Raw genomic sequence first — 15,837 nt, 5'->3', positions numbered from 1 at the left:
AGGATGCTGAAAAAGTGGGCAGTTGTGCTCTATTACATCTATGATGCATAACTACCAAAGCCGTTCTACAGCCTAAAGGATGATGTAGACAACTTTACAAATAACACATTTTTTGTTCTAAACTAATGCATTCATGTCAGATACGATTGGAAGAGCTTAGCATGTTTTTGAAGCTATAAAAACAAAATATTTCAAACTTCATGCAGCAAACGTTAATCAGTTTGACCAATAAGTACATATATATAGGCTACTTTTTTAAACATGAAGTTGAGTGGATCAGTGGGTTGCTGTTAATTGGATTAAAACTTTGTATTTCGAGTTTGAACAAGACTCTAGCACTGAGACAAAAGTGCGTTTTGGGAGAACTGTAGGGGTTCAGACAAATCCCTCTAATGTAGTCCATCTCGCCATTCCTTTATACTTCTTAAGAATCACCTCTTTTAATGGGCTTAGTCAATCCAGCCGTCTGCTGGATCAACACACACTCGAACACACACTAACAGCTTGAAATCACTGTTACGGAGTAATGGGACTGCCCACATACTCTGTGTACGCTTTTTCTTAGGAGTGAACTCCTGTGTGGGAGCAGGAGATTCTGCCCTCCCGCTGTCTAACAGATGGTCCGTGTGTGTGTGTGTGTGTGTGTGTGTGTGTGTGTGTGTGTATTTATCATCATCAGCAAAGGCTCAGCCTCTCAGCAGATTGAGAAGAATGTGTCCGTGTCTGCTATCGATAGAGGGTGGACAAGTGATATATCTGCCCCATGAAGAACGATACAAAAAAAAGACAACTGAGGGACAAATACAAAGATGGAGAGGTGTGGGAGAGGAGTAACAAGAAAGGATTGGTCAATGGAGAAGATAAAAGGGATATCTAAGGGTTGGCAGAGAGACAGTTCGGTGTTTAACCCGTGCCATAACAGACCACAAAACCCCGTGCCAAATGCCACGTTCGGCAGAGAACCAACAGAAGCCATTCCCAACACATGTCCACTCCACAGGAACTGGGCTGGGTGATGCATTGAATACTCACAATAACCTCACGATATAAAATAAGAAACATTAAGAGTATTGCAGTGATGTGATACTGATATGTGTGCAAAATCTTGTGTGATGACTTGTTGAACTGCAGCAAAATATAGTTCTCGAAAAATATAAGTTATATGTTTTTTAATGTTTTTAAGGTACAGAATGTTATTTGTACAATTTGTAATCATAGTCTTAGTAACTTTAAAAAAAAAGCCAGAACAAGACAGGATCCAACCGGACCGGGACAGAAAAATCCCCATAGACCTTCTCCTGTGGGCTTTTGCAGGCATCAGCGGTACAAAATAAAAACATATTTTTTGAGAGAGTGGGACAGAATCTTGTGGGAGCCGTATTTAAAAAAAACCCCAACCTGCACAGACCTCTAGTTTAGTTCATTTACATGAGCGAATCAGTACAAACTGAATCAGTTTTTTCTATTCTTAAATGCAAATTTAATTATTTATTTGTATCACCCAAAAATGTTCACGGGTGACCAATGACCATATGTTACAGTTTTAATGTACTAAAATGAATTAGTAAAAATATATGTAGGTATATTTAAAAGTGTTAATTTTGTCCCGAAATTACTGACAAAAACATTTAGAAGATGAGACACATGATAATTTAACTGTTAACAATTTTAATTAAAAATACTGTTGAGCCTGATAGTTGCAATGCATTAACAATGTTTTTAGTATAGATATAATATGTGGACATGATTTAATAAAATAATCCAATCGCAATGTATAACAGATGAGCAAATGCTCTAGACACATACATCCGACTCCTTGGTGACTTGTAATATCTGGTTTGTAATTGAAGTGTGGTGCATGTGCTATGTGGTAGTGGTGGGTGTACAGAGGTCTTTACAGGAAGTCCTACTTGAGTTCCATAATAAAGGAAGTGCCAGTCTGAACTTCTGCCAGACCCTATTCAATAAATCATTGTAAAGACATGTCCCTGCCTACATACACACTTGCATTTGTGAATGTCTCTCCATTATTCATCTGCTCAGTCCCGTCTTTGTACACGGTGCCACTCCACATACATCACATTACAAACTCATACACACAGTCCCATAATGCAACATACATATTGTGCTGACTCCTACACTGCGCTGCTCATGTAACTATTGCACTACTCTTAATAAGCTGTCTGACAAGCCAAGTCAGAAAAGGTTTGGTGTGTGTGTGAGTTAAATAAGGAAAGCAAGCAAAAGAAAAAGTGTGAGAATGGAAGTTGCAGGTAAACAAGTGAAACTGGTTACATCATAGTTTTAGCCATTTTCAAGAAAACGGACTGAGACCTGTAGCGAAATTGTGTTTATAGTCAATCCCTTTTCAAAAATAGGTTTATGAGACAACAATCTGCATACTATATATGTAATTTATATTAATTACTTGATATTTTATAATAGATTATATAATATAATAGTAAAACATTATAATAGTAAAACATTATTATAACAATAGCTGTGTTTACATGATGTACCCTAATAATTTAATTGTAATCGTACAGTCAGAATAAAAAAGTCACGTGCAACTATGTCAACTGGAGACAAAACAATGGCACTATTTTAAGATTTGTCAATGCAAGTTGCTTTCAATTAAAACCGCTCAAACATGCATTTTAGTCTTGGACTAGACTTAAGCCTTGTCTGTGAAACCAGGGGATAATGTCATAAATGACTGACGTGTCATTCTAAAATTATCATATAGTGGTGCAGGTATGACATAAATTTGTAGGCCAAAAATGGTGTTTTGGTTAAATGGCTGAAATAAGGTCTGTGGTGAACACAAGATCAAGATACTTTCACATTTTATTCTACAATATACATTTTTTAAAGCTGTTACGTGTCTTGAAAAAGGCGGTTGCTAACAAATGGCTAAATGGGAATACAGAGGCAGTCGGGGAAATTAAACGCCATCATGCCGAACATGTAAGATCAGTCCGCTTTTACAGCCTTGTTATGCTTATAATTGTGCTATTCTAAAATGGTTTTTAGATAAAAACTGAAAGAGTTGTCGGAAGCTTAGTGGTGGTGATGTTGAAGTCCAGCGACCTTGGTGTAGTTCGTTTATAGCCTACCATTAGCTTTTTAATTCTGGCGACTTCATTTAGGCTTCAAAATTCAAAAAAAGTTGTTCATCTGTGAAAATTATTTTAATGGACAAAAAGTGTAAGTATCATAAACTTTTGTTGATCACAGAGGTTTTTTTGTTTGTTTTTGCGATAATCCAAAAGCCTATGGAAAAATCTTATTGGGTTTTTGTCGAGGGAACCAGTGTGATGCAACTACCGGTTAGCCTACAAAGTGACGTCATACCTGCACCACTCTATTCCTCTTGTCGTTTGTGATGAAATGTCATCCCAGCAGTTTTCTTCGGACTCTCATCCACAGACTCCTTGTTTTAGCCATGGCAAGGGGCGTTTTTACTGCTTAATAAATATGAGCAGCACTGCACAAATCTTCTTTTGCTAATCGTCTCCTAATCAGAACCCAAAATGGATAAATATTAAGTCTGATTTTTAAAAGAAAAGAAGAGATGGCAGGATGATGGTTAGTATGCGCAAACTCTTTATTTGTAGTGTGCGTGTGTCAAAACTCAAAAGATCAAATCCGATTTGAAGCTTGCACATTAACCCGATCACTTTATTTAGTGTTCATGTAACACTATGTTCGGATACACCAATCGGAATGATTTCCTTCTGATTGAAACAAAAGGTGTCTATGTAAACGTAGCTAATATATAATATTATAAATAAATATTTTAATTAATAATAATATTTGTAAAGAAATTTGTTTTTGTTTTTTAGAATACCGTAATTAATTAACAACAACAACACTAAAGTTTAAATTACATGTTGTCATATGAACAACCATTCAGTAAGCAGACTGAAGTAAGTCTCATAAAAGCAGAAGTATATCATTTTGAATCATAAACGAAAAATGACTCATAAGATAGTTATTGTGAACTCAGTAATGGCTCTGGGTTCCGTTTACCAAAAGCACTGTAAGCCTAAGTATATGGTAAAACAATTGATCCAATGATCTACACGATCTACCTCGACTTGCAGACGCAGCCCTGAACGAGTCACTGACTGAATCAACTGACTGAATCCGGATGAGTTGTGATTCAAACTGCTAACTGACCAGCAACTTTGAGGCTGTTTCATTAATCTTTCAACTGACTGTCTCATTAAAAAAACGGTTAATAAGACCCACTCTAATAAATTATCCATTGAGTCGTGATGTTTGATTAACCAATTCTTTTTAATGAGTCAGTCAGTTGAAAAGATTCACAAAACAGCCTCAAAGTTGCTGGCCAGTTAGCAGTTTGAATCTGACGAAAGCGCATATGGACACAAAGTTCTCCAGACAGCAACTACATTATAAATTATTGTTGCAAATATTTTTTTGGTTTATTTTGAGTTTATTTTAGCCACAATCTGGAGCCAACTACAGAAATTCCTTGTGTTCAAGGATAGCTAGTAGACTAAATTCATTCTTATGTAGTGAAATAAGTGAGCATCTGGTACAGACTGCTTTGTAACTGTATGAGATTCCCTTGCGCCAGCACTTCAACTAGGACAGATTGTCACGACAATATTGCGAGCCACTAGGGTGCCAATTTTGGTTGTGCATTCCATGTTGGTTACCCAATATACACAGCCACCTCAATGCAAATGTCTAGTAGGTGGTTGCCAAGGCATTGCTATCTGGTTGCTAGTGTACATATAGAGCACAAGAAAAGCATTAGCACTAGAAAAGTGACACCTACCTATACAATTAATACCTCAAGTTTCACACGTCATTATGGTTTACAAATGGTAAGTAGCGCATCATCCATCACATTATCTCACAGCACTGAACCGCACTGAACTCACGCTGTTAGACACCAACCAGCAAGCTCACACAAACTGACCTCATTAACAGCCTCTTTTCATCTCTCTATCCAGTTATCTGTCCATTCAGAAGTTACTAAGGCCGTTTCTTCCCATTTACAAGCGTGTTCCTCGCTATACATTTCACATGCTGTCCTCCATTAGATGTGCCTGATATTGACACTAGTGATGTGAGGCGTGTAAAGCACTATGGAAATTACAATGAATAAAGCAGAGCGCTGCACTCTGACCATTTGAAGTTCGGCATATTGTCATAAGCTGAAGGACGAACGAACGAAAGATAGATAGATAGATAGATAGATAGATAGATAGATAGATAGATAGATAGATAGATAGATAGATAGATAGATAGATAGATAGATAAAGCATGACTGATACCTTTATATACTGCTGTAGTTCAGGGAAGACTCTGTAAGCGCCGCAGACGGGGGACAGAGTGCATCTGTTCGGAAACGAGGAAGTTACGGCACAGGTGACTTCTGGGAAGGAGATGACTTTGTAGCCGTATTTCTCATACAGATGCTGTAGCTCTTCATCAGGTTTCTCTTCATTTTCACACAGTATACTGCCCACTACATACCGACACTGATCTGCTTGAGTCTGAAACACAAAGAGAGACAGATTACATCAGACTGTGCTGAATACTGCACCTGCAAAGAAACAGTACTATTGTGAAATATTATACAATTTAAATTCGATTTGAATATATTTTAAAATATATTTTATTTTGTGTGCTGGCAAAGCGGAATTTTCAGCATCATTACATCTTCAGTGTCACATGATCCTTCAGAAATATATATATAACTAACACCAAACTTTTGAAACTGTGCTGTACATAGTAACGCTACATTAAACTTTTTGCACAGCATTTTCTGCCCCACAATATTGTTGTGGTTTCAACAAAGTCAGATAAAACTGCCTCAAAATGCATTATAAGCACAGCGGTCTGTGGTTGGCCAGATTGGGTCTTACTGTCTAAGTTCTTGCAATGTCTCACAGTGCTATCTACCTCTAACATCATTAAACAACCAAGAGGTTTAAGTCTCATGGTAGGACTAACACCTCCTCACAGTCACATGAGCATTGGAGCTAGCAATCCAATAAAACATTCATGACAAACCAATTAAGGCATTTATAAAGTTGTCACCTCTAATTACTTATCTAGCATGTTTGCCCACTACAGTGAATGATTCAATATGTAGTTAACATCCGTAATTTAGATTGAATGCTTCACGTCGACGATAAAGATGATCTTCTCAACAGGTTGACAGCAGCATCAGAAACCGACATCATGCTAAATGTATCTACATCCTTTTCTTATTTTCTTATCTTATTTTTTTTCCTGTTTCCTGGTTTATCTTTCTTTTCCACCTCCATTCTTTGACTCACTCATCTCTTTACCCTGCAGTACTTCTTTCCTCGGTGTGCATTTTGTCCCTGTTCCCAGCACGAAGATCTTATTTCTCCAGCCGGGGACTAATGATGGTATTCAGAACTCTCTCCAATGCTGCTGTCCTACACAACTGTCAGCAAATAAAGTGGGAATTTCAGGCAGTTCTCCAGACAGCGCACCCAAGAGACAACAGGCAATTACTAGAAGCAAGAAGGCCTACACATACACTTCCCTTCACTTGTTGTTTGTCTGTTTATGTCAAATAAATCACCCAAACGATGTGGACGAACAAAAGAACGCAGTACCAAATCAAATAATACCCACAAGCCCTCTCAAACCAACTAATCTTCACACTGCCAATCAAAGATAACCGAAAAGATTTGGTCTCCTGCAGACGTCCATGAAAAGGAAGCGAATTCACGATCAGCGTTCCTGGCAGTCGCCCCAGATTTGACTACGCACACTAATGGGCTCCGATAAGGCCTTCTTTTACAGCGTAATTGGTTCTCGAGTTGTGGCGACCACATGGATGCAGAGAAGAACCAATATGCCATGTTATGCATCTTCGCATTCAGGGGTCACTGCGCTACACACTGAAATAGCCAGGCTAAAAATGGCACTGCAGACACATTTTATAAACCAATCTTTTTCATTAATCCCCTGAATGCATAGAATACTCATGATTCGAACGGAATGATGTAGGAAACAGTCTTTGAATGCACTCTTTGCCTTCAGGAATCCAAGATGACCGCTAAAGCGCAGTACATTGTCATTTGCCCGGCTTCTTCTCGGTATTCCCTCCAGAGGCCTGCTGCAGGGAAAAGCAATTTTCAAAAGCAATTCTCTGCTCGGCTTTGCAAGGGCCATCGTTTTTTGACAGATGAAGGCTCTGCAACAATAAAAAGGTGGTAATTTTTTATTAGCAGACATGTAACAAGGATTGACTCCTCTCATCTTTCCCAACCCTTATCCTCTCCCTCAGCTCCATCCTCCTGGGGCTAGGACTTCTGGGAATTCCCCCCCCCCCCAGCCACGTTCGGCATTGCTCGCGGCTAACACATGGTTTATGGAGCGTGCAGGTCGGGGAGAGTGTTGCTTTTTTTTTTTTTCAAGGGTTGGCGGAGAAATGGCAAAAGCTCTCTGAATACCCCAGGAGTCCCTAAGGTGATCAGATCTGCATAATTGTAGAGAGAGCGAGGCGGCTCAGCCTTGGCTCAAGAGGCGACTCATGAAAATTCAACAGGCATCTGCCTACTTCATACTGGAAGCTGCAAACCAGATGCAGAATCAACAAGATTTAGCAAAAATTAGCAGTACCAGATCGTTTAGACATTGATAAATAATTCACAGACAGTGAATCATCAGACTACGCTCCAAAATTAACACACTTGATACACCAACAGCTCCACTCAAGCAGCTCAGGCTGATATCTGAAGTTATGTGTAAACCACAATTGAAACATTTTTTAAACATCTAATAAAAATGTTTGCCAAACGCATGTGTGTGTGTGCAGTCATAAATAGCTACTGTAAATATGCAAACCCACATTTCTTCAAGGTATTACATACATTTTATTAGTTCATGCTAGCAACATGCTCTACTGTTTGAGATATTACAGTTTTTCCATATCTTAGGGCTTCACGATGCTGCTGCCAACTGGTTTTGAGGATACAAAGCCATATGAATGAAACAGATAGTGAATTCAGTGTAAATGTCATGGTTTTGTTTATTACCCGAGGTTTGAGAACTAGGGTTTTCATGGTGCTACTCAGTATGGAACCGCACTCAATTTAACCTGATGGAGCTCTACACTTGCTACAAACCGCATCTTCCTCATTATATTTAATCATATATGCAGCCTTGTTTCATACAGAGAGCAAAGCTCCTCTTGGAGACCTCCTGTGGAATGTTCTTGAAACCTGTATGGTGTGTAATTACTAAAAGGTTCATGGAGTTTACTACAGAGAAGATCAGGACAGTATTTGGCAAAGAACTCAACAGTCTAACTCTGAATTTAAAAAATGATTTATCGGAGTAAAGCAAACTCTCTCACATGGGCAAGTTCTACACAAGTCCTATCTGTGTCCTACTCTCTAAAATTTCTATTTGAACTGCAAGGCCTGTTTCACACCACATGCATAATAGCAATGCATCAAACTCACAGCATTTCTGCACTGTAACAGAAGTGCCAGAAGATCAAAGCACAACAACACAATCTTAAAAAGCAAAAATCTAAACAATATAATAAAATATAACAAATCAGGTAGTGGACATATGACACAGGTAACATTAAAGTACATTTAAGTCCTGAATAAGCATTGGGGAGACCTCTGCTGGCCACCTAGAAGAGCTGAAGGTATAGTATAAATCAGAACAGAAAATAAAATGCATTTTATTTTTACAAATTTTAGTTGGGCTTAAAATTATGTTTCAAGCTTCAAAGCATTAACTTAACTTACAGGAGGGAGCATTCTGTGATTCGACTGCAGATACACAGCCAAGGAGGCTGTAAGCAACATGACAAGTAAAAAAATACTATCCAGGTCAACAAGCAGCAAACAGCATATTTAACATTAGGTTAACAGCTAGCCTGCATACATTAAATAATAATAGCAATGACACACTTGCGGACAAGCCTTAAGCTACTGTTTTTAAATAAGCTTGAATAATGGCCTTCCAGAAGGGCTTGCATTATACATGACATTTCTTTAACATGGATGGACATGAATTGCAAAAATGTGTTAGAGTTCTCGGTTAATTAGCTAAATTCAGTTATTTTCTGTGAACCAGACAATTTTTAATCAATGACTTGCTTCATGCAAGTCCCTAAATTATATTTTATATATTTTAATATATTAAAAATGTTATCAAAGTTTTATTTAAAAATTGCTGTGTTTGACTAGGTATTAGTGCATATAAATGGAATTTTGCGAAAGAGAGAGAGAACTTGCTAGTAAACTTTACTAGCACAGAACTATATATGAATATGCATAACCTGCCAGTTCCTCAAGATAATTAGCTGACCTGAATGTCCTCAAATGTTGCATAGGCTCCCATGCTGAATGAAATTGAAACTGATGGCGCATTTCTGGGGAAGCGTAGGTGCTATGTTTGGTAGGGGCTAATTTGGACAGAATTAATGGGGCAGAAAATACACTATGCAAAAAAAAAAAAAAAAGCCTAGTTCGGATAATATTTGAGTTGGCACTGAAAGGGCCACAAGAGCAAATAATTGGTATTTGCATTTAGCAGACAACCTGAAACCTTGCACTGCAAGTCAAAACCTTCTCATGAAGCATTTAGGAAAACTAGATTTGATTCATCTGATTCTTAATAATGCATGCTTCAAATTAAGTTGATGGATAGCTCAGGCTATTATTTAAAGATGGTTAACATCAGCTTGAGACATAAATCAGAGTAATGTGAGGTCCACCTTGCATGCACTCGATTCCGGCTTCATTAGCTGACTGACACTGCTAAACTGAAGCGCCTGGAACTACAATGACTGTCCATCAGTCATCCACTGCTCTCGCAAAACCAGGCTATAACTAATCATAACTCCCAGCTCAAGGCAACATTCACGCCATCAGTCTAATTTAAAAAGGCAGAGGAGGGCGATGGCATTCAAAAGTCAAGCATGTAGGACATTTTGCTAGTAGCTGGACAAAACACTCATGATTGGTTAATTTTCTTTTGTCATGATGTGAACAGAAAGTTCAGCACGTCAGATAATCAAAAGGAGAAGAAACCATTAATATGAAGGTTCAGCACTGCAAATGCCTATAAATGTGAAGTCAGTCTTCCTGTTAATCCCTAAACTTTAAACCACTGCCCTGAGACAACAAAGAGCCGGTCTGGAGAAAGCATTCATCCCTCCGTCCTTTCGCATTTTTCCTCATAAAAAAACTTTATTCCCCTGGTCTGTGTTAATGCATCTTCAGAAGGGATAATAATGTACAAAAAAAGCTGAACATGAGGGATCAGCTCAGCTCATAGCCCAACAAATGTTTCAGTAAACAGAAATGTATTAGCATGTTTCATAAGCGGATTGTGTATCCAAAACAACACGTCAGACTAGACGGCCTTAAGGAAACATTGTATAATTGGGCTGGTTTAAGGTCATGTCCACCAAACACCATTTATATTTCTTAGAGATATGCATGCACTACCGTTCAAAGGTTTTTGAAGACATTTTTAATAATTTTAGACAGACAAGTTTGCAATAAATTGTATGAAAGTGACAAAATTATTACATTATTACAAAAAATGATCTTTCAAATAAATGCTGTTCTTCTGAACCTTCTATTTATCACAAATATATTAACTGTTTTCAACATTGATATTGATTTCTGAAGGATCATGTGAGACTGAAAACTGAAGTAATGATGCTTAAGAATTAAGCTTTGCCATCATAGGAATGAATTATATTTGGAGAACACAGTTATTTTAAATTGTAATAATATTTCACAATATAACTGTTTTTATTGTATTTTTGATTGCATAAACGCAGCCTTTGTGGGCATTAGATACTTCATACAACTGACCCCAAACTTTTTAAAGGTGTACATGTAAAACAGTTCTTCAGTGAAGTAACTGACAGATATTCAATAAATAAACAGCCTAACTCTAACTCTTTATTCCACAAAACTACCATAGTCCTCAATTCCTGCGGGTTATGGATGAAAATGGGAACAATGCTCACAGCAAGCGATTTGAAGTTTGAAAATAATTGTCTTGAAATTGAGTGAAAGCTGCGCTTTGATGGCTGAAGCAGCAGTGCTTCAAAGGTGATGAACTGAAAGACGACACAACTGCTCAGAGAGGGTTGAAGAATCCTGCTGACAGTACTTACTACATCGTGTCCTAACCAGATGTCATAAAGCGATAAATAAAAGTTCTTTTATGTATATTTCTATTCATCTTAGATTTATGAAACTGTATACGTCTTATAGAGTATGTTATTTTTTAAAATAACTGCTGTAGATATATATAGTGGACTAGTTCAATGATTGATTGTGAAGAATTCTTTGACTTAAAAAACAAAACAGAATATATCATGGAGAACAATAAACCCATGTCAGAGTGATTTTAGCTTAGAAGATGAAAGTGTAGAGCAGAGTATAGGGACTTGATGTGCTGTGAAATAGCTATAAAGGTTTTTTATTCATTCGCTGATTTAATTTATTAACTTTGGACAAAGTAGGCCAGATTTAAATGGCAGCTCTTTGCTTCTACCATAAACTTCCATTATAGATTAAGTGTTTGTAGAGATTCTGTGGAGTGTTAATCAAGCCAGAGTTCCACAGAAGTAACAACTGATTCGCTTTGACTGCCGTATAAAAACTGAAAGACGTCCTCTTCATAGACACCTGGGTTGAATGAACCGCCCGAAGAGAATAAGCTCTTCCATTTTATAAATAAGCTGGTTTCATGCTGGTACATCATAAGGCCAAATGGAATTAATGAAGGTGACTGAATATAAAAACCACTGAGAGTTCAAACGCAGCATAAAGGATTAAAGTCAAAGTTGTCTCACCTCTGAGGTTCCTCCCCGTCCCATAATACCCTGCATGAGTCACAAACCATCACTTGAGTCAGTATTTCTGATAAATCACCAAAACGTTATGACCAACAACTTCAACCACAGAAATGGACCAGAATACCAAATTAACAACACATTTGTTGATTTAACAGTTTCTGCACTACTTCCCTAAATCAGATCAAATTTTTGACTGCTAATGCTTTCAAAACTATTGCCATTAGCCTTGTAAAATAAGACCATCCAACATGAAAACTGACCACATTTACTCTCTTAACAAATATGTGTGTGTTAACTAACTCCACCTCTGAACTGACTTTTTCAAATAAATGCTGTTCATTTGAACATTCTATCAGTCAAAAAATTATGAAAAATAAATGTACCATGATTTAACCAAATCAGCATATAAGAATGATTTCTGAAGGATCATGAGATACTGAAGACTGGAGTAATGGCTGCTGAAAATTCACAGGAATAAAGCACACTATAAAATATATTAAAATAGAAGACAGTTATTTTAAATTAATATCATTTCACAATATTACTGTTTTTATTGTAATTTTCATCAAATACATGATGCAGCCTTGGGGAGTTTAACCATAGCTTCACTACTTTTACTGCCCATCAGTGGAAATACTACTGTATTTTTACCATCACTGATACATCTGTGCTAAGCTCATGAGGTAAAGGTGCTGTATATGAACCACTAAGAAGATAATGCTGAAGATAACTCAAAGGTTTTGCCACTGACAAGCTTGGAACAGTCATTCTCAGCATGTTTCAAAAGAGTGAATTCCTCTGTTTTATCCTGTCAAGCTCAAACACTTTGGATCCGCTGGTAGCTGACCTTCTGAAACAGACCATATCAACCCCTGCCTCCCGCGAGAGAGCTGAGCATGCTAATAAGCACAGAGCATTATGCCAATTAAAATCGGACAGTGACCTCAGCGAGCGCTAACAACCTATCATAGTCAGATCTGAAGCTAATTGGCTTTAGGGGAGACAGTGGCTGGACACTAAAAGGTGAGAGTGCCAATCAAAAACCCCAACCCTGTCACCAAAGACAATAAACACAGCAAATCCCCTCGGATGCCAGACTACATTGTACAGCTGGGAAAGCAGCCAAAATACTGTAGAGCAGCATTACAGACCTTTATCTGGATTTGAGGTGGAATGTAGCTAAGAACAAAATCACCAACTGCAAGCTACCAACTGCATGTTTCTCAATGTTATGTTTCTAAAAGGCTAGTTGTAAAGTTTGCAATTTTTTTTTGCACCAAAAAAAGTTAAAAATTAGATTACTTTTCCACTCTTAGTGAAAAAAAACCCACTCAATTTCAAAGGGTTACCTCTGGAATAAACGGAAGTCAATACCCACTGCTTTGATTGAAGCCATCGCACTGTATTCGCGCCGTCTACTGAATGTTGTGTGTTTAGATAAGCGCTGTGATAGAGCCGTATATGTTTGAGCCCAAGTCAGATCCCGAGGCAGAAAACATTTAAACAACAGGGCATGTACTGATTTTTCTAGCAACACTCAAACAATGATACACTTGGTGTCTTAATAGCGTTAAACGCTGGTTTGACGTTTATCACAAACACACTGTAAAACCGGGTCTACACTGGATGTTCTGGCATGAAACTCTAGATGGCGCAGGCTGATAGGTCACAATTTGGTAGCGATCACATCATAAAAAAACTAAACTTCAGTCATGGATTTATAATGCTCAGATCTTTAGGAAGGCATCTTTATGCAAAGTTTTTGGAAGTACAGTTTCTTTACATCCACTGAGAGAACAACGTCTGAGTTTGACGGCCTTTCTCTGCATCTTTATCCAACGGTAAAGCTGCACGATTCTGGATAAATTGAGATTCACTTTATATACTGTATATATTGTTTAAATTGAGATCATGATTCTCCTACGATTCTGAATAACTAAACAAAATAAGGTAATTTAATAGAGATTCTGACAAAATGTTAATTGCTGCAGTTTATTTAAAAATATGTATTTTTTATTTTATTTAAATGTATGTAATTTAACATAAATGTCAATTTTAAATAATTATTTAAAAATGATTTGAATGAATGATTTAATCACTCAGTCATAAAGACTTTATGCATTTTTAAATGAGTCTCTTGAATGATTCAATGAAAAAAAAATGTTTTAACAGTCACTTGTCGCCAACTACTGGTGTAACGATGTAAATGATACTATTGTTATTTGAAGCGTCAAGCTATTTTGATCACTACCGTAGAAATTAGTGTTTAAATCTTAAACTATAAACTTTTGTCCCAATACTTCTGTAATAATTTGAATTATTGTAACACAGAAATAATGATACTGTGTGTCTGAAAGGACCACAGCTTTGTGAAGCTGTTCCATACCTATACATGACAACTGCTCTCAATGGATCAGTGGCAGAAGCTGAATCATTGTCATTTAGGAATAAGATCGCATGGGTGTTTGAATCGGGATCGTGAAATTGTTTAACGATTAATCGTGCAGCTCTCTTATATCTATCGCTCGACAGACATGAGTTGTTTAGAACACACCTCCAGTACATACGACGATTACGCATGTTAAAAGGCATTCACGATTCTCCCGATTTCAAATCCGGGCTTTCAGAAGGGTGGAAAAGAATATTAACATGCAGTAGGCTATGTTTTTATTTTAGAGTCACCTCTTTTACATAAAGAACATTTTAATTCTCCATTTCACGACCCCTTTAAACTGTAATTTAGAAAAAGAAACCAGTAAATCCAACAGCCCTTTTCTGATAAATTAGTAATAGGTACACAGTGTCATGCACACAAACGCAAAACACCATCATGGTAACAGACGACACTAAAATAATGCAATAAACATACTTTTACAACATAAGATGGAACAAAACCCTAATGTAGGCTACATAGAAAAGAAAAGAAAAAATAATTATTAGAATAAAAAAAAAAACATTATCTAAAACAATATCATACATTTTTATGTGGGTGTAAGTGTCCAGGTATGATGAGGCGTCACTGTACTCATGAAATGAATAATACTAAAAGTAATAGCCCTGCAAATTTTAGACTTCCATACATGTAGGCTTGATCTTGACCATTTTTGCTGCAAATTACGTTCTTTACACTGTACCACCATCTAGTGGCTAGGGAAATACTGTACTGGTTTCCAGAAGGCATGACCTGCTTTGACAGTTTCCACTGAGTAAGCTAACGTGGCAGTTTATGCAGCACTGAGGAAACACCCTTATGCTCTGCTGAGCTTTTTTTTTGCATTTCCTTATTGGATTTAGCAGTGCAAACATCCAGATAGTTCTGAAAAAAATGACAATTCCATCATCATTTTCTCACCCTCACATCTTTTGAAAGCCATAGGACTTTCTTTCTTCAGTGGAACACAACAGGAGATGTCCAAGCTGCTCGATTCCATCTAGTGAATGGTGACTTCGGCTGTCAGGCAAGATTAAGAGTCTGTTTTCCTCACACAAAGCTATCACTTCAGAAGACTTGGAAGACAGCGCACAAGTTGCATGGACTACTTTTATAATGCTTTTTTTGTCCCTTTGTAGCTTGACATCCCCTGGTCACCATTCACTTTGATTATATGGAAGAGTGTAGCTCAGACATTCTGCTAAATTTCTCCTTTTGTGTTCCATGGAAGAAAGAAAATTATTTAAGATTAGAACAACATAAGGGTGAGTAAATGATGACAAATGTTCATTTTGGGCGAAGCAACACTTTAATCTAGCTCTCTGGAAAAGAAACATATCATTTAATTGATCATTTTCATGTCATGTCTCATTTTCCCCCAACAAAAATACGATGGCAGTACCACAAAAGAGTGAAGTAAAGCATTGCACTTAATTATCATTTTTTGTTAATGTCACAAATCATCAGTCTTTTTCTTGATACTGGTCATGGTTTAATATATTCCTAACTTACTTCAGCAAATATCATGGCCATTAATACG

General features: G+C 37.2%; 1 protein-coding gene across 1 annotated transcript in view; it reads right to left on the bottom strand.

Moving 5' to 3' along the window:
* The window catches only part of tex264a (testis expressed 264, ER-phagy receptor a), a 63,985-nt gene that overhangs the window by 45,625 nt on the left and 2,523 nt on the right, over positions 1-15,837 (bottom strand). Inside the window, exon 2 of the mRNA XM_084129143.1 lies at positions 5,313-5,534. Coding sequence (XP_083985269.1) covers positions 5,313-5,534 — 222 coding nt within the window. The remainder of the gene's footprint in view (positions 1-5,312; positions 5,535-15,837) is intronic.

The sequence above is a fragment of the Abramis brama genome (genome assembly GCF_963993115.1).
Source record: "Abramis brama genome assembly, chromosome: 11".
Lineage (NCBI taxonomy): Eukaryota > Metazoa > Chordata > Actinopteri > Cypriniformes > Leuciscidae > Abramis > Abramis brama.
Note: the sequence above shows the minus strand (reverse complement) of the source record. Positions and strands in the feature narration are given on the sequence as shown.